The sequence below is a fragment of the Lynx rufus genome, unplaced genomic scaffold, assembly GCF_022079265.1.
Source record: "Lynx rufus isolate CCGP_SWC_20201006 ecotype Redwood Valley unplaced genomic scaffold, mLynRuf1.p SCAF_17, whole genome shotgun sequence".
In the NCBI taxonomy this organism is placed as follows: domain Eukaryota; kingdom Metazoa; phylum Chordata; class Mammalia; order Carnivora; family Felidae; genus Lynx; species Lynx rufus.
Genome location: NW_025814831.1, coordinates 38,880,249 through 38,904,897, shown reverse-complemented (window position 1 = coordinate 38,904,897; position 24,649 = coordinate 38,880,249). Strand labels below are relative to the sequence as shown.

At 40.1% G+C, this 24,649-nt stretch overlaps 1 protein-coding gene across 1 annotated transcript in view; it reads right to left on the bottom strand.

The window, feature by feature from the left end:
* The window catches only part of KCNH5 (potassium voltage-gated channel subfamily H member 5), a 303,474-nt gene extending 282,481 nt beyond the window's left edge, over nt 1–20,993 (bottom strand). Inside the window, exon 1 of the mRNA XM_047079822.1 lies at nt 20,921–20,993. Within this exon, the coding sequence (XP_046935778.1) occupies nt 20,921–20,993 (73 nt within the window). The remainder of the gene's footprint in view (nt 1–20,920) is intronic.
* Nucleotides 20,994–24,649: the final 3,656 nt, after the last annotated feature.

Below are 24,649 nucleotides of genomic sequence, written 5' to 3'. Positions count from 1 at the left end.
ATAGAACAATCACTTTGAAAAATAGTTTCTTGTAGAGGTAAATATTTAACCATGACCAAGAAATTTCATTCTTAGGCATTTCCTCAAGTGAAACAAAAACATATGTTAACAAAAAGACTTGTAAGGAAAATGTTCACATCAGATTTATTCATAGCATTCAAAAATTGAAAACAAGGTAAATGTCCATCAGCAAGAGAATGGATTAAAAATTATGGCATAGTCCTACAAGAAAAGCCACTCGGGTCTAAAATGGAACAAACTACTCACACATGCAACAGCATGGGTGAGTCTGATAAACATTATAATGATAGCTAGAAGCTATCATTTCATTCATATGAAGTTTAAATACAGGCAAGGCTAATCTATGGTGATAGGGATCAGCACAATGATTGCTAAAGGGGATGGGAGGGAGACTGATAGGAAAGAGTCAAAAAGAACTTTCTGGGGGAGGTCATTGTTCTCTATCTTCATAGAGGTATAAGCTACACAAGTATACACATTTGTCAAAACTAATTGAACTGTACACTTAAAATTTGTGTGTTACCACTAATAAATTAATTCCCTCAAATTTAAAAGAAAACACGTGGAAGAAGGAGGACCAAAGATTCAGAAGTTTTAGGGAAACTGTGGCATTTGAAATGAACCTCAGCTATGAGAATCGTAATACCTTTCCTTGATACATAGGGTGGTTATAGTAGAGATTAAAATGAGCTTATTCCTACAAAAATGCTTCATAAAGTATAAATAAATGCTTCTATAAATATATGACATTTTCATTTATGTATAGCATCAAGTATAAATAAATATAATATGATCACCAAAAATTAACTTTTCTCCTCTTAGCCCAGGCTGGAGTCTAATCAGTTTACTCTCACTAATCCATATGCCGTCTACTTCATGATGAGGCAACAGTGGCAGTCCATTCAGCTACATGTTCTCCCTGACTCAACTGATCTTACTTTTGACACTAATGTTCACTGTCTCCCCTGAATTCCTGCCTCCATCATCCTACTACTCCTCATCCAAATATAGACTCCCAAGTGCTTACATCATCAAATTGCCTCTCAGATTTAGAAAGCCTTCTAAAATCCAGCTATACCCTGGGGCGCCTGGGTGGCTCAGTCGGTTAAGTGGCCGACTTGGCTCAGGTCATGATCTCGCGGTCTGTGAGTTCGAGCCCCGCGTTGGGCTCTGTGCTGACAGCTCGGAGCCGGGAGCCTGTTTCAGATTCTGTGTCTCCCTCTCTCTCTGACCCTCCCCCATTCATGCTCTGTCTCTCTCTGTCTCAAAAATAAATAAACGTTAAAAAAAAAAATTAAAAAAAAAATAAAATCCAGCTATACCCTCCCTACCTATACAAACATATTTCTCATTACTCCTAAAGTCTCTACTATTACAATTAAGTCAGTTTTCTCATTATGGCCCCAAAATATATTCACTCATGATGCCTATTGTCCACTTGAAACACTTTTCTCCCATCCCTTTACCTATCAAAACCTTTCAGAACCAGACACATTCTATGAGTACCACTTAGCCTACATCCCCCTCTGACTACCACCATATCTGTCTCCAACCCCTCGCTGGACAAACTTTCCAAAAAAGTTGTGTGTTCCCATTGGTTCCATATTCTCAGCTCCTATTCATACAACTCACTCCTATCTAGTTCTTTCCTTACCACTCCAGGACAAACAAGATCACCAACAGCCTCTACATGTTACCAAATCCAAAGGATGCTTTGTATTCATCTCACTTGACAATTCAGAAGCCCTGGTAACCACTCCTTAAAATTTTTCAATCTTTAGCTTTCATAAAATGACTGTCCCCTGGTTCTCTGAACAGTCCTCCATTTCCTTTGCAGGCTCAACATTCTTTATCCAGTAAGTAGATACTAGAGTTTCTCCACATCAGTTCCTCTTATACTTCACCTGTCTCCATAGATTCCGTAACTCATTAGTTTATATCTTCAAACCAGACCTCTTTTATAAATTCTAGATCTTGATATCCAAGTTGACATAGATATCCTCTAAGATATCTTTAGTGGACCTCAATATAATAGGTCCATGACCTTTCATTCCCCCAAATCAGGTGCTTTTCCAGTGTTTCCTATCTTAGACAATGGGATCACCATCCATGCAATTATGTAAGCCAGAAATCTTGGAGCCATCTTTCAACATCCTTCTCATTATCCTTGTACTTAATCCATGACCAAATCCTATTTTTATGTCTTCAAATTTTCAAATCTCTCCATTTCTCTGGATCCTCGCTATCATCTCCCAAATCCAAGCTTCCATTATCTCTCCCCTAGATCACTCCAACAGCTACCTAATTGTTTTACACCAACCCTCTCTGAGATTTTTTCAATGGATTGTCCATACTGAACCCAAAGAGGTCTTTCCAAAATTCAAATTGATTCATGTCCTCTACACTGCTTTTTCTTATGTTTTTGTAAGCTTCAAGTTCTCTCCCATCATAGGGTCTTTTAACTTGTCATTCTCTTTGCCTAAACACCAGTCTTTTCCTTACTTATATGATTGATACCTGCAGTTATTTAGATCTTAACTCAACTGTCATGACCTCAGTAAATCTTTCCCTGACCTTCTGACCACGTCATCCCTAATAGTGCAGACATAATGCACCTCTTCCTCACAGCCCTTATCACAGTTACAATTTTATACCTATTTGTGTTATGATACAATGAATGCATATCTGCCTGTTGGGCTGTAAGCTCTATAAGGACAAAGCCTATATCCATTTTGATCCCATTTTATCCCCCTGTACCTAACATGGTGCCTGGCACATAGTAGATGTTTGCTTGTTGGTTGACTATATCAATAAACACAGGAATTAATGTATTCATGTGAGATCTCTTTATATAATTGATATCATGAAATTTAGTATGCACTGCCTCTCTAAATACTTTACATATGCTACTTTTTAACTTCTTGGATAATATAGTCCTCAGGATTCTAAATTTTGTGCCTACTGTGCCCACAAAAGTTTCAGTATAGTAATTATTTATTGATTGAAATAATTGCCTGTATCCCAGGAAACAGAAACCAAAGGTTCTAAAAACGAACTACCATAAACATGAAAAGTCCTACTGAGGGAGGCTTTCTCTCCCCAAGAAACTAATCAAACCAGTGTTTTTCAAACTTTTTTTAAGTTGAAGCTCATAGTAAGAAATTAATTTTACATAGTATCTCAAAACATGTTTACACAGGTGCACACATGCACCTACACAAACACATAACTAAAAAACAACTTCTCAGAAAACACTTACCACGAGAGGTCCTCTTTTTTAACCCTATCTCAATTTTTTGGTGTGCTAGTCAGGACCCATTAAATCAGTTTTATACCCTGAAGTAAGAGTTCTATTTCACAACACCCTAAACAGCCCCAAAGTCTTGCAGACCTCCCTCTGTCATAAACAGACTTGTTTTCAAGACATTTGTTAGGCTTTGGATTAGGAGCTCTAACTGTTCCTAGTTAACTCTGCTATTAAAAATATTAAACTGCTCCCATCATACCATTTTCAATAATGAGAAAATTAAGACTCCAGCTCAGAAGGGCCTAGCTATGATCATTCATTTATTGTTGATATATTACTTCACTTATACTCTAGTAACTCCACGGAATAACAAAATCAAAGCAACCTTTAGCAGAGCCCATACTCTGTGCTAGGCATTGGGACAGATCATCTACCTGTTATCTACAGATTATCGTACCCGTTTTCTCTAATCTGGAAAACAACTCCTTTCTGTGATGAGTCAGAGACTCATCAAGACCAGATTCTTCAGGAGCAGCAACTACAACAGAGGTTCCCTACATCCTAATTCTTGACTGAGGTATTTGCAGATTCAAACTTTTTTTAGGTAGAATTGTATCTTTTTTTTTTTTTTCTTTTGCTGGAATAGAAAAGTAGGAAGTCTAAGAATAAAGTCCTAAATCAACTCATGGGAGGGAGGATTAATTGTCATATTAGCTTGAAAACAGAGTTGTTCAGAGGAAAAACAGAACTCCACAGAAATTGGAATCAATCCCATTTTTCATAATATATACTTGATTTTAACCAATAAACATAGAATATGGACTATTCAGATATTTACCAGCTACACATTTGAGTATTCGCTTACAGATTCAATCAGACCTAACAACTCAGAAGAGTTTTTTTAAACCAACTTAAAGATTAACAAATAGTCTAGGGAATATGGCGTCCATTCATCTTTATGCTTCAAGTTTGATATTATCCATTTAGACCATCAGAGCATGAAGTAACTCTGTGTTCACTAGCCCTTACCTCAAGGTCTTAACAATTGCACATTAGCAATATGTGCTCTGGGTTTATGGAGGACAATAATAAGAACTGCTTTTCTCATTTCTGAATGTTTTATAAAACTGTAATTGAGAAAATAGCCACAGTGCTAGGTACTTCATATAACAAGTTATCAACTGGTAAATATTCATAACAATCAAATTACCACAAAGAGCCCTGTCCCCAAACTTTCTGCCAACACTCAGATCCCTTCTCAATACTCCCAAGGGAGCTACTCCAGAAAACCTGGGGAGTTTTTATTAGGTTATTGGTTTCCTCACACACAAGCTGGAGACAGCAATACCTACCACTCTGGGTAGTTTATGGAGATGAAATAGAGTAATGAAAGAAAAATCTTTATAAACCAACTATTGGAGCAAAAAGTCTTTATTAACTAATAATTGTTATTATTTATTATGTACAAGATTCTTGTACAATTGTGTCATATATGCAGACAGAGCATCCTATGTGTGAGTTCTGTATATGTGTGTACAAGCAATGAACTAGAAAAAGGACATAGATATTTAAATAGTGACCCTGCAAACCAGAACCTATAAAATTGTATTTATCACTGAAATACACTAAATACACTAAACTACAAAATAAAATATTAGGAGGAAAGGGGTGGGGACAAAAGAAGGGGAAACAGATTTCCTTTTCATGTCAAAGGTTAAATTAGATGAAAACTGATAAATACTAAATAGACTGTCCAGGATCTTCCTTGGGATATTTGTCTATTTGTTAATTGAAATATAATTTGTGAATCTGAAACATTCACACAACTGTTCCATTTCCTATACTCATAAAAATTATTGTTTTAGTGAATGTGAAATCTGGTATTATTAACAAACATTAATAACAAGATAGCAAATTAATTAAAATTGTTTCCTGAAAATTTTTAATTTCTTTTGGCTTTAAAACACGGTGGAGTGGGGTGCCTGGGTGACTCAGTTGGTTAAGCGTCTGACTTTGGCTCAGGTCATGATCTCACGGTTCGTGGGTTCGAGCCCTGCATCAGGCTCTGTGTTGACAGCTCAAAGCCTGGAAACTGCTTCGGATTCTGTGTCTCCCTCTTTCTCTGCTCCTCTCCCATTCACGCTCTGTTTCTCTCTCCCTCAAAATAAATAAACATTTAAAAATATATATTTTAGGGGGCGCCTGGGTGGCTCAGTCGGTTGAGCATCCAACTTCAGCTCAGGTGATGACCTCACAGTCTGTGAGTTCGAGCCCCGCGTCGGGCTCCACGCTGACAGCTTGGAGCCTGGAGCCTGCTTCCGATTCTGTGTCTCCCTCTCTCTCCGCCCCTCCCCTGCTCACACTCTGTCTCTGTCTCTCTCTCTCAAAAATAAATAAACATTAAAAAAAATTAAAAAAAAAAATATATATATATATATATATTTTAATGGTGGGGAAAGCAACCTGGCAACCGAGAGATAACTTCTCTGCAAAGGAGATGAGTTGCAAATCTTGAAAGTGAGACCAGTTAAGAAGTTTTGGAAACACAAAGCTATTAAGTTAATTGCCCAGAATTCTTGGTGACCACCACCATCCTCATTGTTCTGGACTGAATGTTTGCGCCCTTCCAAAATTCATATGTCGAAACCCTAGCCCTCATGTGAAGGCATTAGGAGGTAGAACCCTAGGGATGTGGTTAGGATTCAAGGTTATGAGGGTGAAGTCTCTCATGAATGGGATTAGTGCCCTTGTAAGAGACACAAGATAGTCTGCCTTCTCTGCTGTTCTCCACGTTGTGAGGATACAATAAGAAGTCAACTGTCTGCCACCAGGAAGAGAGTTCTCACTAGAACCCAACTATGCTTGATCTCGGACTTCCAGCCTCTAGAACTGTGAGAAATAAATTTCTGTTGTTCAGAAGCCACCAGATTTATGACATCTTGTTAGAGTAGCTCAAACAGATTAAGATATTTATCAACCAATCTTGCTAGGGAAACCAGTTCTGATTTGTCCTCACAACTCTTGGCACACCAAGAGCCATGAATTCTGGAAAATTCAACCTTCTTGGGATCCAGAATGTTTCAGTCCTTGAAGATGTTTGCATGCATTTCTTGTCCAAATGATTCAAATACGCACTATGTTCCTGCATGAGGGGCCTAAGAATCAGGTCATTATCTCTACTGGGTGGTAGCAGTCTAGTACAGCATTTCAGAAGCTGTAATTCTACACATGAGCAGATTCTCAAGAGAATCTCTGCAAGCGGCTAAGCCTTGAAACATCTCCTATTCTTTTAAAGACCATTCAGTGTTTTCTCAGAGATAGACATGAAATAAAACAAGCACTCTTCCCTGAAGGGTTAGAAGGAGGTCAAAAAATAAATCACAAGACCCTGATTCACAATGGCCCAGTAGGAATCATTATGAGTTGCTCTCAATTTTGATTCCATATTTAATGGGGATGAAGACTGAGGAGAATTGGAAGGGGCCCCAGGAGTTACTCATTCCAGGCCTCACCCCTCAAAGATTCTGTTTTAATAGGTCTGGGTGCGATCCAGGCACCGGTATTTGTTTTTAAATCTTCTGAGGTGGTTCTAATGGAGCCAGAATGGCTACTGCAATAATTCCCAAATACTGGCGGCTGCCATAGAATCCTGTCATGAGTGTCAAAAATATCAAAAATAAAGATTGCTAAGTTCTAATGCGGACACACTGAATAGACTCCCTAAAGATGAAACACAAAAATACAGCCACTGAAGGCAAGTCCCAGGCGCAGCTAGCTTTGGGAAACTGACCTAGTACTTTGCTACTCAAAGTGTGGACCAGAACCACCTGGAAGTTTGCTAGCAATGCAGACTCCAGGACCCACCACAGACCTGATGAATCAGAACCTGCATTCTAACCAGATCATCAGGCGATCTTCAAGCCCACGAATGCACTCATCTTACACTTGCTTTCCTTCCTTTCATGGGTGGGAAAGCAGACCAGGAAAGTGAAAGGACCCAGTGCACACAGGAAAAAAGTGTCTGGTGGGGGACAAACGCACAGCCAGGCCTCGCTGACTAAGGCTTTCTATCCTATCACAGTGTATTTTTGAACTGCTATCTAAGCTTTTGTTTTGCTTTGTTTGAACATAAAGGACGCACTTCCTTGTTACAGCACCATTTCTTCGGATAATAGGAAAATAACCACATTCTATGTTACTGCATATTAATGCCATTTCTAAAGGAGATCATATACAAACTATGAGGTCAATAGTCTTGGCCGATAGAAATTTCCCAAAGAAAAGAAGTTATATTTGATCAATAACAACAATATAAAAGTATGGGAGATATTCCTTCCCTTTCTACAATTCCAGAATTGTAGCAATTCCAGAAAAGCAGTGTTTTCCTATGAGCTGCTCCATCACTCCCTGTATCTGACATGATAATACAGGTTTTTGTTTGTTTGTTTGTTTGTTTGTTTCTTTGTTTTGTTTTTAAGAAAACTATAACCTTCTGTGGTCCACAAATTCCACAGACATTAACAAAGTGAAACACCTTTTGGGTGTTACAAAAAGTGTAACCTTTTGGGGGGTTAAATATCTCTCTCTCTCTTGGTCTCTCTCTTTCTATTTCTCTCTCTCTCCCTCCTCGTCCCTTCAACTTTCTTTGCAAGATGACCCTCAGAGCCCTAGCACTGAGAAGTTTTCATACATTTTAGGAAGTGAGGAGACACACGAATTCCAGAGTACTGAGGAAGAGCGAAGACATCAAGTGGGGCTGAGAAAGGAAAAGCACTTCACAAAAATAATCCACAAACACTGAACAAAACACTTTCACTAAGGTATAGTTTTTCCAAGGTCTAGGGTTGCCTCTGAAGGCAACTGACAGGATTTTCCCTCCGACTGTATTCGTTTAGTCCTTACTTTGGAGAAGCACACCACCCAGAAACTGGGGCTGTTATCCTTACTAGGCTGAAAGCCTTACTACCTGGGACAGAGCCCCTCCGACAGAGGTTCTGTGCAGGTGGAAGCCCAGAAAGCTAGCTGAGAGCTATTTCAAGCTGCTCTCCAGATCCCAGGGGCCTCTGTGGAGAAGGGCTTGATCACAGCTGCTCATAGCTTCAACTTCCACTCCACCCTCCAAATCTTCTGAATCAAAGAGCTAAAGAATGCACATTCTGAAAATCAATGACCAAAGAGGGTAATTTGAAACTTAAAAGCAACACAATAAAATCCACGTAGTAATTGCTAACATTTTCCAAAAGAGATTGGCTAAAGAGGGCATTTCAACAATGCTTCTTGTCAAATGTTCACTATAAATTTAAGTTTTGGTTTGGGATTTTGGTTTTATTCAAAAATGTACTTGGTTTCTGGTCTAAATCAGCCTCTTATGAAAATCTGAAGCTACCTGTTTCTAATCCACAAGGACAACGAGACCAACCAAGCTAATTACCCAGCCTGTGATATTCTTTTCTGAACTTCTGTAAGTAGACTACAGAAGTCCCCTCTGTACACAGTCACACTGAACTAAGCCCCCCTTGCCTTCATTTGTCTTCACTTCAAGGGAATGAAAGGGAGCTAGATAAAGCCATGATGCAGGTGATGTCCAGAGTTTTACTCCGAAGCTGGCTCTCAGGGAAACCTTCCCTACCTCTATCTATACTCAGATGCTCAAGGCGAAACCCAGAAAGGCATCCTTCACACCTCTTCATTTATGCCATCCAATTCATCACTAAACCCTAATAATTCTACCAGTGAAACATGCATGTCCGATGCATCTACTTCTCTCCATCTCTACTGCTCCCAGACCAGCCCAAGCCACCATTATCTCTTGCCTGGTCTAGTCCAACAGTCTCCTAGCTGGTCCCCTACTATGACTCCTCCTCCTTCTGACCTAACTTGTTGTTACAAAAATAATCCTTATGACCTGAGTGGAGATTTGTCCACTGCAGTTGGAATACAATGCAAACACCTTGCCCTGAAGAGCTAAGCCCTGACTTTAGCTTTTTGTGCTCACTGCAATCCAATCACACTAGCCTTTGAACTTCACAAACTTGGCCCCACATTTTCTCTGTCTCTCCTTAGGACTGTTCACCTGTTTTCTCTTCACCTGAAATATTTTTTCTGCCCACTTATCATCTAGCTATCTCTTACTTTGGTCTCCACTTTACTGTCTTAGAAAGGCCTTCCCTGACACCGTCTCCCAATTGAAATGAATCCCTGTATACTTAGTCACAGCATCCTTTCCTTTTCTTCACAGTGCTTACCACGATTTGTAATTATATATTTGACATGGGTTTGTCGAATACCTTTCTCCCCTACCAGACTTCAAGTCCCCTGAAGTCAGAGACCATGTCTGTTTCTTCATCACTGAATCCCCACAAGTGTTTGTTGAATGATCAAATCAAATATAAAAATTCTGATTTCTATTTAAAGTCATATAATCAGGAGCGCCTGGGTGGCTCAGTCAGTTAAGCATCCTACTTCGGCTCAGGTCAAGATCTCATGGTTTGTGAGTTCGAGACACATATCAGGGTCTGTGCTGACCGCTCAGAGCCTGGAGCCTGCTTTGGATTCTGTGTCTCCCTCTCTCTCTGCCCCTCCCCCACTTGCACTCTGTCTCTCTCTTTTTCAAAAATTAACATTAAAAAAATTTTAAGTCGTATAATCAACAAACAATAATTAGAGCAAGGCTGGACATTGTCAAGAATATAGATAAGGACCGTGCTGGGTATTTTTCTTCAAAGAACTGACAATTCTGAAAAAAAAAAAAAAAAAAAAAAAATCAGAGGTTCCTAGCAGATTTCCCTGCACCCTGGAAACTTGAAAATTTAAATCATGGAGTGTATATTACTTTTTAAACTTGTCTTCTGGGTGAGTGATATCTATAGATACATTTAAGTTTCATAGAACAGGGGCGCCTGGGTGGCGCAGTCGGTTAAGCGTCCGACTTCAGCCAGGTCACGATCTCGCGGTCTGTGAGTTCGAGCCCCGCGTCGGGCTCTGGGCTGATGGCTCAGAGCCTGGAGCCTGTTTCCGATTCTGTGTCTCCCTCTCTCTCTGCCCCTCCCCCGTTCATGCTCTGTCTCTCTCTGTCCCAAAAATAAATAAACGTTGAAAAAAAAAAATTTAAGTTTCATAGAACAGTAACAGCAGAACAATCCCCAAAGCACATACAGCACATGTTATTTGGGTTAAATACCATCCTGGCACAGATGGCTAAACAAAAGCATAAATAACTTATATGTCATATCCACATCCACAACATTGATTTCTGGGAGATGCATTGCTCACTTCCACTATGTAGTAACAGAATATAAAGCTGGTCTCTTTCCTGTTCTTACAAATACACCTTTACCCTATAGCTCTATAGCAAGGGAATGTGTGCATATGTGTGTGTGTAGACACATACACTTTGTACCTTCCACAATGAGACTAATTATTATATAATAATATTGGCAACATTAAGCAGACCATCACTGTGAGAGTTTGAAATATGCAGAAAATATCTGTTAATTTATTCAAACTTGTTCAGCTGTCATCAAAGATAAAAATATGCCTCCACTTTTCATCTCCTTCAAGATCAAAGGTACATTTTTAGGTTTCTATGTTTCTTTGATGGCATTAACTTCATCATTTTTCCATCTAGCCAAAGTGGCTCAGAATACTTGAGATTGTTTAACACATATTTCTAAAATTTTAATGGTAGGAATAATAGCAATTTTGTTATAGAAAATATTTCTACACACTGACACACAAAAGAATTCCCAACAATTCAAAATTTCTACTTTTGATAGTCGGTATTTCGTTCATGAGAAGATGGGTTTCTAAAAAGTATACTGGTCAGAATTATTAGAAGCAAAAGGTAACTGCAGTAATGACCTGTATGACTCATGTTTCAGAATACAACAGAAAACCTTAACCCTGACATAAATAATGATGAATTTTTACGGAAGTTTATTACAATGAAATTTCTTAAAATACCTAAAGCCATAAGACAGTCACTAGTTACATAATCTTGGACAAAAGCTAAATCAGTCAAAATGTATTTATCAGGGGGGAAAAGTGTTACATATGTAATGGTTAAGCATCACTTTTAAATCCTGCAAATAAACAAACCTTGTTTTTGCAAACGAACTGCATCTGTTCTAAAGGGATTATATATTTTCTTTGAAGTTAACCTTTTAAGGCAATCAACACTAATGGCTAGATAACTAATGAAGAATTCCAATTAAAAGATGAGTGTAACCTGCACACCTGGTAGAAATACAGAAGCGAGGCTTTTCTGAATGCATTTACAATCTAATTAATTTTCTAAAGCTTTGTTCTATTTTCTTTCCTACTATCTATGCAATAGGAGCTAATTGTGCAAGGAAAAGATACAGATCACAAATTCAATTCAATTCTCTCCTTTGGCCAGATTTCACTGGGCCAGTTACAAAAAGCCTGACATTTCTGCCTTCTTCTTTGGCCTCTGCAAGCACTGCCAGTTACTGAGCTAAAAAGTACTGATGTTTCTTTGGCTCTAAATAGTAGTTTTTTGTTGGAGGGAAGAGTAGTGTTTGTTTGTTTGTTTGGGGTTTTGTTTTTTTTTCCCCCCAAAGAAGTAGGCCCTTGGTCAAGTGAGTCCAAATGCTTTAAGCTTAGACTCATCAATTTATGACTTAAAATCTCAACTACTTAATATTTTGTTTTCTTCAGGTTAAAAAAGGAAGGAAGAAAATCTTCCCTGCCTTACCTTATCTCAAGAAAATAGGAAAAGGTGAATATTTATTAAGCCCTTACCATGACAAGGTACAGTACAAGAACTGCTACATTTATGGCTTTGCTGAGTCTTTCCACCAACTTGCCAGGTAAGACTTCTAATCCTACAGAGGCCCAGTGTTTCACCATGGGTAAGGGCTCCTGTTACCAGGACAGGAGTCTCTGTCATCAAGATGGAATGCCTTTGCTCTGTGGAAAGCACTGTTCCCTGAGCCTTAGAAATGTCCCCATAGCGCCTGGGTGGCTCAGTCGGTTAAGCTTCCAACTTCAGCTCAGGTTATGATCTCATAGCCTGTCAGTTCGAGCCCCGCGTCGGGGCTCTGTGCTGACAGCTCATAGCCTAGAGGCTGCTTCGGATTCTGTGTCTCCCTCCCTCTCTGCTCCTCCCTCACTTGCGCTCTGTCTCTCTCTCAAAAATAAACATTAAGAAAAGAAAGAAAGAAAGAAAGAAAGAAAGAAAGAAAGAAAGACCCCCACAGAGTCTCAGAAAGATTGCATGTGACTTTGATTATGGTTGCTCTAGGAGAGAGAAGGACTGCTTTAGAAATGAATGAGGAGAATGTATCATACCTTTCATTCCTCACACAGAGATAAGACATTTTGTTCCTGAGCGCAGTTAATGAAGCAACTCTTCTTTCCACCTGTAAGTCTTTCTTTGGTTCATCATATCTACATACATTGGCTTCATATGATGTCAGTTGTGGACATGTTTCATGCCCTGAGATAAATCAGTATAGTTAACTGGCATGAATTTACTTACTTTGCACACAAGTGCTGTGTAGTAATAATAACTAAAAACGATATTTAGTAATTTAGTAGTAATAACTAAAAACAATAACTAATCTGGTTAGAAAGCAAGACTAATATTATACTGACCTGGAAGTCAAAGAAGACCCTCGGGTTTCTAGACTAAAAGACTAAAATTAACAACAACAAAAAAAAGTTTTTATTTGAGTCTAGCTGCAACACACAATGTTGTGTTAGTTTCAGGCATACAACATAGTGATTCAACCTCTCTATAAGTTATGCTATGATCACAAGTGTGGCACATTCTGTCACCATGTAATGCTATTACAATGTCATTGACTATATTCCCTATGTTGTAACTTTTATTCCCATGACTTACTCATTCCATAAGTAGAAGCCTGTATCTCCCACTCACCTTTACCCATTCTGACCATCCTTCTATCCTCCTTCCCTCTGACCACCATCAGTTTGTTCTGTATTAATTTATAGGTCTGATCCTGCTAAAAGACTAAAATATTAGAGACACCTTTCACAGAGATGGGGAAACAGCAAAGCACGTAAGTCTGTTTGAAGCTAAAACTGATGATAAATTCAATTCTGGCCACATTTGAGATTTAGATTACTTGTGAGAAGTACAAGAAGTATAAGAAGAGGCCACTAGAAACACAAGACTGAGGCACAGGGAGGAAAAAGTTTAAATTATGACAGAGGACAAGCTTGCTCTGAAAAGGAGGGTGCATGTGTGTAAGAAAGATGGTTGAAGTTTGAACCTAGAAGACTATTCAGTCTTCAGGAGAGGGGAGGGAAAGACAAGGGACAGGGCAGGGAGAAGAGGAGAGAGGGAACAGGAAAGCAATAGAAAGGGACTAGAAAGAATCCAGGAAAAAGGGCAGGAGAAAGTGCAAAGTCATGAAAGACAAAAGTGAAACAAGTGTCAGAGAGGGTAGCGGAGCATAGTGTCAAACCCTGCGAGGTCAGAAAAATACGGACAAATAAAAGGGCTTTGGATTCACAGGAAGACTCATTTGTAATCTTCTAGGACATTTCAACATTACAGACAGAAATCATTTGAAAGAAGTGCAAAGGAAAATGGTGACCAAGAATTAAAGACATCAACTACAGATGGTGCATTCAAAGATTCAAACATCCAAATGATAGTAGTAACTAAACGCACGGATACTGACATAGTATTTGATACTGTTTGGGATGGGAGCTGTTTGTAGGGGACTTTATTCTGGAGCCACTTAACCCTGGTTGAAGAACTCTTCTATTCTCTCAATGCTGTAAATATATGAAAATAAACTCATTGTGCTTTAATTGCCCCAAATAAAAAATATGCCGGCAGACAGAAAAGGCTTACAGAAAAGATCAGGATAAAAGTTAACTCCTCCCCTCAATCCAAGTGAGTTGCCTGATTTTCAGTTAAACTTGGTGATCTGAGGCTGGCCCTGCCATCTCTAAAAAGCCAAAATCCATTTCCTCTCTTCTGTGGGATACTACACAGAACCACAGGGTAAAACTCACTCAGAAGATACTTAAACTGGTAAGGATGGGTTCCCAAGGATAAAACTTGCCATGTCCTAACTGTAAAATTGTTTTTTAACAAAATTAATCAGAATCTACAAATTTCTCTATGGTTCTTTCTTATATAAAAGAGTCTAGCTTTTAAACTCTTAGAGGGTAGAACAAGAGCAGTAGAAAAATTTTTATCTGGAATAGGAGATGAGCATGAGAACACTTATATGTTCGCCTCTCGTGCTTGCACGAGTCCCGTGTGAGTTGCCCTGTACGATGCCATTTCTGCTTTCAGATCTACCCATTGACTAGATACCTGAAACTATGCAATTACTTACACAAGCTTACTTAATAGACTTAATCAGCATTCTTTTGGGGAAAAAAAAAACAATTATGGACTTGTTTAATTTAGGAGACAAAATCAAAAGACATTTATTCAACTAGTACTTGGTGCTATGTACTCTTCATAGTGGAAGATATAGAAATATGAGTCAGGTATGACCCATATCTTTAAGGAGCTTAGTTCATATAGCAACATGTTCATGACTTTCTAGTTATATGTCATTACCTCCAGGGACTGCTATAACTGTGCGCCTAAGCTCATATCTCAAGTAATAGGACTTCATATTTAGTATGTATATTTCTCTAATAGGAACAGACCCCGGGAAAGAAATCCATTTCAATAAAATTTCAAATAGCTTTCAACCACTCTTCCTTTCTAATTTTTTTTTGCTCTTTAATTAATTTTTCTACCTTTTCCATATGAAAACGTAATGTATTTCAAAACTGCTATCTTTAATTTTTCCATTTAAAACGAATTTTGTTTGGGACATTTTGAAGCATCTCCCAATATTTGGTTTCTAATCCTATGAAAAAGAAAAAGAAATTCCTGAAACCAAGATTCAGACTTCCTGATTGACAAGAAACAAAACCTCTTAAAGTAATATTATCTCTAACCCTATTCTGAGGAAAATTCAATAAGTTTGGAAAATTTTAGAGAATGTTTGTTTTAGCTCTGTATTTTATTTTAAAAGTCTGGATAACATGAAAATATTGGAATCATATAATATCCTAGGAAAATAACTGTAAATCTGTGAACTACCTTTCAATAAAATCAAAGTGCTGTAAAGAACTGATCTTACTTCACTGATTTAATATGAATTATATCAAGATATCTCACAGAGGAAAAATGTTGTTGAAATAGAAATATATATGGACATTATTTATATGGCATTTTTCTGCAAAACTTTGTATTTCACATAGATTACCACCATGGTGAAATGGTTTTTTACAATAAAATTTTGTTCATCTGCTGAAGTATTATATTAGTCTCAAATGTATTTAAATGTATTTCTTTATGTAAACTTTTTATTAATATCCAATTCATGTAGTCATAAAATAAATTTATTTAATTTTAGCAACTAAAGATTGCAATAATTAAAAGAAATGAGTATCTTTCTTCATTTTGCTTCCCTATATGTCTAATATTTTAGATTTTTTTTCTTCCAAGAGTAACAATTAATTATGTTGATTTTAACCTCCAACCCAACTGGAGGGAAAAATCACAAAAATGGAAAAAGGAAGATATGTACTACTTGGTTCACCTGTGACAGAACCGATAGTGACCTCTTGTGGTAAATACTATCTATAGAGCTTTGGAGAACAATACAACCTTTTTCCTAGGCCGGACACTGGAGAACACAGAAGCACTCTTCCTCCATGCTCGCGAACAGCCGTTATTGACAATGAAAGTAAAAGACAAATATTGACTAAGCTAAAGGATTTCTTGTTGGAAGTCAACTCAGTCACCGTCAATTAAAATATTCCTAGCTGCTGTCTTTTATTAAAAAATAGTGTCTTACATTGTTCTTTCAGGAGGGCAGTTAAAGGATGGCCAGGTACATGGAGTTCTCGCACACCCTACTTCTGGAACCACCCAAAAGACAGACAAAGAGGGTGGTTTCTAGTGAAGACAAGAGTGACCTGGAGTAAGCAAAGTTCTGGTCAGCAAAGCATTGCTACTCATTACATAACACACTGTGGGCTCTAGAGCAAGAGACAAATCCACTGGCTTACTTATAAATATAATTTAGGGAGTGGTCAGTATAATTTCAACCTCAGTGATATTTTCAAAGTAAAAATGATACACTGTAATACCTGAGGAAACCAAACACAACACGATTCTATCAGTATTTCCTCAATAGCGGTTTAGATGTCAAAGAAAATCATTCAAGAAAAAATATCAGGAACTTTATGCCCCCCCAAAAAATCATGTTTTTCATCATTTCTTTTACATTGGATGCTACTAAAAAGGTATGATATCTTTTTCTGTTTTATTTTTAAATCACTAGTTCTCTATTTTTTCTCCTATAGGTTCTCTTTTAAGATCTCAGTTTTCATAAATATTAATTATAGCAAAAAATAATAATTTTGGATTTTCCTATGAGATGACTCAGCCAAGAAAGTGCTTGTACAACACTGATATCTCAAGCAATAATGGAAAATCGAGTATATTGAACTGGTTGATAAAATACTACCTTTTCTGTTTTCTTCTTTCCTGAGCCCCTTTTTTTTCCTCTAAAGAGAAAAACATTCATAGATTTTAATAATGTTTAAAATATTAAAGAACAATAATTAGATTCTAATAAAAAGACATTAAATTTGGTATATATAATATATCAAAATGGCAACCTAGTTCACAGTCATGGAAACTAATCATTTCTGCCTATTTGCTAAGGAACCAAAGACAACATATGAATAAAATGTGCTGCCCAAAGACATAATCAGATTGAAGGTCTTGGAAATGTTTTGTTTTGTTTCGTTTGAATCTAAAATTTCACCTATAATTCTTAAGATACTCTTGTTTTCTTTCAGGTATTTACCCTCTACCCACAAGTTTTCTGCTCCCTACAGCCCAATGTATACTGATGAAGAGTTTGCACAAATAATTACAATTTAAACAAGGAAAGACAGCCTAATAATGTGCCAGACATGGGTTCAGTCAAGAAGCACTTTGGGCCGGGGCTGTCTACAAGACCTGTCATACATGTAATGAACTCATCCCATAGTTCCCAAACTTTCCATTCCTAGCAACTTATTTTGAACCTCCTAGCCAAAACTGTATCCAAACCTTGCTATTACACTTATACTTCTGACCTTTGCAACTTCTTAGACTACTGATAATGTGTTCTCTATATCTGCTAGAATCAAATGTTAAGAATTATTATAATTCCTTTTATTTATCTAAAACTTATCTTGCCTTTTATCTTAAAATTAAAAAGAGGAATTTCCTACTTCTACTATTGTGGGATTTGGCCATAAAGCATGTTTGTATCCATCCTACTCAGTGGCCCTCATATTTTATTTTATAGACTTTGAATCACCAGTAACACTTTGAAATGCTTCCCCATAACAGACTGAGTCAACCAAAGAAGGAAAATAAAAATCCAATCTCAAGAGGTGTAAAGTAACAGCAAATAGGAGATAGTGCTACTCTAAGACACAGAATGAAGCACTGTTATTGTGGGAAATTGCAAATGAGAACTCAGGAACTTTATTAGGAAGTCCTCTGGTTTAAAAGCTACATCCAAATAGACCACACTTTGTGCTCTTTTGTTCCACAACATGAAGTTCTCTGATGGATGTCTAATTGGCTGCAATTTCAGTTCATTAGTTATATCCGTGGACAAATTAGTGCCTGATGCTTTCTCTTTGTGTCCATTACTCTTCCAAATCTGATATTCCCCCTCTCTGTGTCTCTCTTTCTGTATATCTCTCTTTTGCTCTTTGTGTGTAAGAGAGAGAGGTTGGGTTTTTTTTTCCTGTACATCCATCTTCGTATCTGGATGGATGCCTGTCTGTGGTGTATCTGTGTACATCTCTCTGTATACGTGTCTATCTCATCCAGCTCTCAGTAAAAGACCTGATCTTTTCATAAGAAGAAAATGGTGATGTATCAGAAAGAGAAGCATTTCGTGGGGTAAGGGTAAGTAGGCAACTCTCTTCGATTTCTGTCTGTTCCACTAAAGCTCTGCCAACACTTCACTTTCAATGTTGTTAAAAGTTAGTGAATAACGAAATCTTCACTGTGACAAACTTCATCCATCTGTGAGAATCCTGAAGGGAATTTCCTCTGTTAGTTTCAATTAAACAATTTCTCAGAATGAATTTTTCTATTTCTCTGCCAAATCATATAGAAATGACAACAACTGTGGGCTACTCCCACATGAAGGTGCAGACCAATTGAATGCTGTAATTCTCAATTTCTGGGGCTCTTCCTGTAAAAGTAGTACTGAGACTTTCTAGTTTTTACTACCTGCACATGCACATATTTACCTCACCGGCCCAATACATTGCAAACAAAGCTCGGAGGTTTCGAGTAGTGGTATTAAAAGCTAGCCATAAGCAATTAGAAGTGGCATTTTAAATGCCAGAACAGATAAATTTTCATTTGCGCTTGGGGTTGTTATCCACTGAAAGAAACATTAAACCAATGAAGCAATTATGAACACAAAGTGTCAAAACAATCAAACACTCATCGATTTGGATGGTAGATATAAAATAGAGGTGGCAGAAGCAGATATTTCCAAGCCACATTAAGGTAAGCCTTAATTTCCTACTATATCTGAAATCAAACATATTCTCAAAACTCGCTCATCGCTCCACTCTGTAGAAGAACTTTCAACCAAAGATGCTATACTAGTAAACTGCAGTCAAGGAATTCTCATCTTCTTTCAGGTCATCGTGCAGAGGAACAGAGAGCCTATGGGCTTTATTTTTTCAGGCATTCTCTGACAAGTCCCCTCACGGACCAGATTGCATGGAATTGAAATAACCCAAGAGCATGAGAAAGCTGAAATAAAATGTATGTATCTGAAATAGTTGATCCCAATGGACTTTAAAGTTCCCAAACTGGTTGTTTTAATAGTAACATCCCCTTGTATTCTAGGTCTGCATTTAACAGGAATACATGAAGGTATGTATAAACGTGGAAGTTGCCTACCATTATGAATTTGTATTTTATATTATCATAAAAAATAAAAAAAACATATTTCAAATCACACTGGAATGGCCAAAAATATTATAGATTTTTTTAAAAAATTAGACCAAGACTGTTAGCTATTTTTTTTCAACCCAAAAAGTCTGCTCTAGACTTGTATAATATCAGATGTTGACCAATGTGGAAGAAATAAAGTCAGAAGCTTCAAATTAAAACCAAATACCACATCAGAGATTTATGAAAAATACCTCAGGACACTTATATATACACGGTCCCAAAAATCAGGGGAACTATTCGCAAGCTTCGTTTTTGAAGAGATCCTAATCTAAGAATTAGTATAATCTAGTCAACCAATTCAGGGAAAGCATAATTGTATTTAATTATTTATTATTATTTTAGTGTGACTCTGTCTTACACACTAGGCAGAGAGCTTCTTAGGAGCAGAAGTGTCTTAATCATTTCTTTTATCCAAAGGACCCCACAGAGTGTCTGTTGTACTTGGCACCCAAGTAAATATTGTTTCAATGAATGAATAAACAATGAATTTTGGAACTGCATAGAGTATTTCCATTGCTTTGGCCCAAGCTCTACTGTAATCAATATGCAGCAATATCTTTCTCATAAGTCTCCCAATAAAAGATTTCAAAATAAAATAACAGGCCTCCAAAAGAAAAAAACTTTGAAGGACACTTTACATATCTTGCTTATAAAATTGGAAATTATATAAAAGAATTAAAACAACATGAAAGATGTAGATTTCAGTAACATGCAAAGTTTATAAGGTCTTAAAATGTGGACTATATAATGATCTCCATTCAGAATACCTTGAAGGAAATGACTTTATAAATGGATGGCATTTTAAAGACACTTTAAGGCAAGAAAACCTTACAATCAGTAGCAAAGTAGAATGGCCTTTTTTTAAATTCTTACTCCAGTTCTTTAAAAGCACAGTAGCTATTGCTTCCCTTTCACATTTCCCCTGTTTAAGTCAAATGAAATATATCAAATAGATTAATAACGAGCAATGCACAATGGAAAAAAATTAAAATAAAGAAACTTTCAACACAAACTTAACCATAGTAATTGGCTTCCCATTTTTCAAGTACTGACTCTGTTAGGTTCAACTCCAACTCCTCTCCCTAGCACAAGGTTCCCTTCAGCAGTGCTCATTGGGCCCAAAAGCCATTCCAGAGACTTAAACCTTATTAAGTAGCCACTTTCACAGCCATTCCCAACTCGAGGGAAACCTTCCCACTGAGATTAACTCTAAGAATTTGATCAGTCCCTGAAGCCTCCTTGAGGGGGAGAAAATGTGGGGAAAGGATGAACAAGAAAGATGATATCCCTCATCAAAGGAAAACTCAACTTTATTCTCCAGATGAACCTACAGTCTCCCAGCTCCCCCTTCCTTTCTGGGCTCTGGACAGGTGGGAGGGAGGAGAGTCTGTTGTGGGGAGGGGATGCAACTAACTTTCCTTCACTACCTTATTCCCCTCCCGGCCCCAAATCAGGTCCAACTAGTAACTGAAGCCACCAGGTAGGGCTGTCTGCATCCCCCTCCCCCTTGGGAGAGGGATGGGATGGGGAGGATGGGGGGCGCGCGTGGGCAGGATGGAGGTGGGGGTGTTCTGAACTGCAACTCTTCTTACCACTGGAGCGCCTGACGATGTTCTCCAAAAATGTGTTCTGCGGTGCCACCAGCCCTCTCTTGCCCCCCGGCATCCTGGGTCTGGAGAGCAGCGGCCAGGATCCGCGGCGGGGGAGGGGGGGATGCAGGAAGAGAAGGTGGAGGAAGAGGAGGTAAAGGTGGAGGAGAAGATCGAGCCGAAAGAAGAGGGGGCGCGGCGGCGGCGACAGGGTCCCCTGACTGTGTCTCCAGCCCGACCTGGATGAGCAGCTCTGGGGAGGAGGACCAGGCAGTTCATGGTAGTAGCGCTCCCCCGGCCGCCGCTGCCCAGACTGTGGCGGTGCCGCACACGGGGCTCGGGAACTGCAGGCTCCGCGGGGCACAGTGCGCCTGCGCCGCCCCCGCTGTCGCTGTCCCGCCGGTGCTGATGCTGAAGCTGCTGCTGAGGCTGCTGCTGCCGCGGCGGCGGTCGCCTGGGCGCGGACTCAGCATTTCTCCCGCTGCCCCGCGCCCCGAGGCCGGGGAGCGGGAAGAGTCGCCCCTAGCTCTGGCTCCCAGTCCCTCTCAGCCCAGATGCGGACCCCTTTACTGAGCCTTCCTCTCCTCCCGCCCTGGCCCACCCCTCGCGCGCAGCTGGATCAAGGCTGCCCAGCTGAGCCCAACTTCTGCCGGGCTGTGCGCCCGGTAGCCGCTCCTCTCTCCCCAGAGATCCAGACACACGTTCGCTGTCCAATGGGGCCGTGGAGCGGGAAAGGAAGAAGCAGGCAGGATGCCAGAGAGAGCAATGGGCAGTCGGAGGGGTCACATCTCAGCTTCTCCCGCCGGGGTCCCGAGCCCCGGCTGCTCCCGAGGACGCAGCTGTCGGGGCGAAGGTGTAGATCAGCTCCCGCTCCAGCTGAGGCTGAGGCGCGGAGCAGGGACTGACAGGGCGGCGCGCGGGGACGCAGAGCAGCCACCTGACGCTGCTACCGCCCCCCTCCGGCTTCCGCGCCCGAAGCTCAGCCGAGGAGCTGTCAGCACCCGCCCTGCCCCACGCCCAGGAGCCGGGGCCAGCCAGGGTCTGCGCGCAAAGCGGGCGCGGGAATGGCCCCTGCGCCTCCCACCGCACCTGGCGCGCGGGGGAGCCTCCGTGCCGGGGAGCCCCAGAGCGCAGGAGGCGAGCGGCGAGCCCGCCACCAGGGCTAAGTTGCGGGAAAGGTTACACTTAATTCAAGGAGTGGGAAACGGGGGTGGATAAATTCACACGCGAGAGAGGGGGAGCGCAGCGGACAGGATTTGTGGTGGAAAAACAGTGAAGGTGGTGGAAGGAAACAGCGCGGAAGCGGGGAGTGCAGGAGAGAGGCAGGCAGGAATCTTTTTTAACAACTCTCCATCAGCTCAGAACAGGGGACAGAAGTGGAACCGTTAGCATACACAGTCCCAAAGCCGGAAGCTACCACGGAGAAGGGAAAATGGCATAAGTACGAATGGAGCGCGGAAGGATGGAAAGGAAAGGGGGAGCTCACGCCGTGGCACCTTCTTTTATCTAAAGCAGTGGTTCTCACAGGAATCCTGGACTAGCAGCATCTCCTAAGAACTCGTTAGAAATGCAAATTACCGGGCTCTACCTCGAAGCTAGGTAACTAGGCACACTTGGGGCCAACAACCTGTTTTAACAAGCCCTCCGGGTAAGGTGATGCATGCTCGCTCAAGTTTCAGAAGCACTAAGGCTTCCCTTCCAGAGGCTCCACTGGGCCTGTCTAGAAAGGGAGATTGCTAAGCAGGGTCAAGGACACGGGACAAAATTGCGGCTGCAGCACCCTGAGAAGTTGGTGTCCAGGCGAAGCGTTGAGCAGTGACAGCAAAAGGACGGTTGTGTGGGGGCGTCGCTTTTTGCTGGGGTCATGGTAGGTTAGAGAACCGCTGTTAGAAATGATGGAGGCTAAGTTGCCCCGAAGCAGCAGGAATCCTCAGGCTGAGGTCCGGGAGATCTGCTTAGCTTCGGCTTGGGTCAGGGAGGACAGAGGGAAGGTGTCTGACTTTGTTTGAAAACCCCTAGATTGTTAATCACTGGCCTCGTGTTACGACCACTCTCTCTCCAGAGCACCCCGGTGTAGGGCATTTGCCTTTGGCCAAGAGACGCATAAACACACAATCAGAATCCAGGTTTTAGCCTCGGGTCCTTTCTTCCCTCTCCTCTCTGAAATTTTCACCCGTGTCCCAAAGCTTGGGCGGGGCAGCTGAGCAAACCCAGAAGGCTGACGCAAAGCAAAGAGCAGTTTGCTCTGCTAGGATTCCTTCTGCAAAAAATCAAGAGACTCTGTGGAATAACACCGGGCTATTTTAGCTTTCTACTCAAGTACTGCTGGTGGTGCAAGTTAATTCCCCTACAGTTAGAACGTCTTCTAAATGCATTAGGGTGTATTTAGTTAAATAGCAAGGAACTCAGGCACACGCTGGATCCCTCTAATCCGCCTGCCACTGGCAGGGTTCAGATTTGTGGTTGAGGTTACAGCTCCCTCCCTGCAGTTGACTGGGAGTGTGTAAGAGCAGGAGAAGTGGAAAGGCATTTTTAAACACACAGTTGGATTCCCCCCCTGGTGGGTCTTACATAACCTGTGTTTGTGGAAGCTAAGCTGGTGTAGGGACACAGCATGGTCCTAGACTAATGAGCCATTCACAGACTGGGGTGGTAATAGACAGGCTAAGATATAGATATAGATATAGATATAGATATAGATATAGATATAGATATAGATATAGATATAGATATAGATATAGATATAGATATAGATATAGATATAGTGTTTATATATGTTTTATATATATAACTCATAGATTGCAATCCTAGACTCTAACATGATATGATAAATCCATCAACATCATTAACAGGAAATACTTCAAGACTTCAGATCTATATGTTCTTTTGCACATCCTCAGCTGCCCACATCTCGCCTCTGGGTATTGATATAAATCTCTGTTTCCCAGCATTTCCCATCTAGTATAAATATCTCTGTTCCTAATTACTCCTCTGTGAGTGTATTAGCTCACACTTCCCAAAGAGGAAACTCTTTTGGACTCCATTAAGACGCAGTCACACAATTACTGGTAGAACTTCCCCGTTTATTTCCATCTGCAGACTTAATTAAAATTACATTTATCTTTTCTTCTTTGTCCTTAAGTGTATAGCATTATAACTTCTGGATTATTTTAATCATTGTACAAAAAATTCGGGAAAGTGTCAAGCCTCTGGTTTCCACACTTGTCTTAATCTTCTAGCTTAAGTTTTTATTTTACAGAGGAAGAAACCACGACCCAGAGAGATGAAATGCCTGGTCCAAGGTGACACAGTGCTTTAGAGGCTGCGCTGAGCCTAGAATCAGCCTTCTGACTCTATAGCAAGAGCTCCTTGTAAATAATGGAAAATAATCTGGTGTTGGCTAAGAGCTGTAACAACAGGCAACTTCCAGTGATCTCTCTTGCCACCGCTGATTTCACAGCACTGGAGAGAGAAGAAACCCCTGGCAACAACTTGCAACAGCTCCTAATCAAAATACAGTTGAGCAAAGCGGAGTGGCGCCGTATGGACTGACTAGCCCTAAGGAATGTGCCGGCAGATTGCAGCAAGGTGCCAATACAGCATTTTAAAAGTGTTTTGCAGACAGAGTCCATATGGTGTAACCAAACTGCAGGATTTCACAGGTGAGTGATAGGAACCGAAAGTCTTCAATGTCACACAAAGGGCTTCTTTTTGTTTGTTTCATCGCAAAGA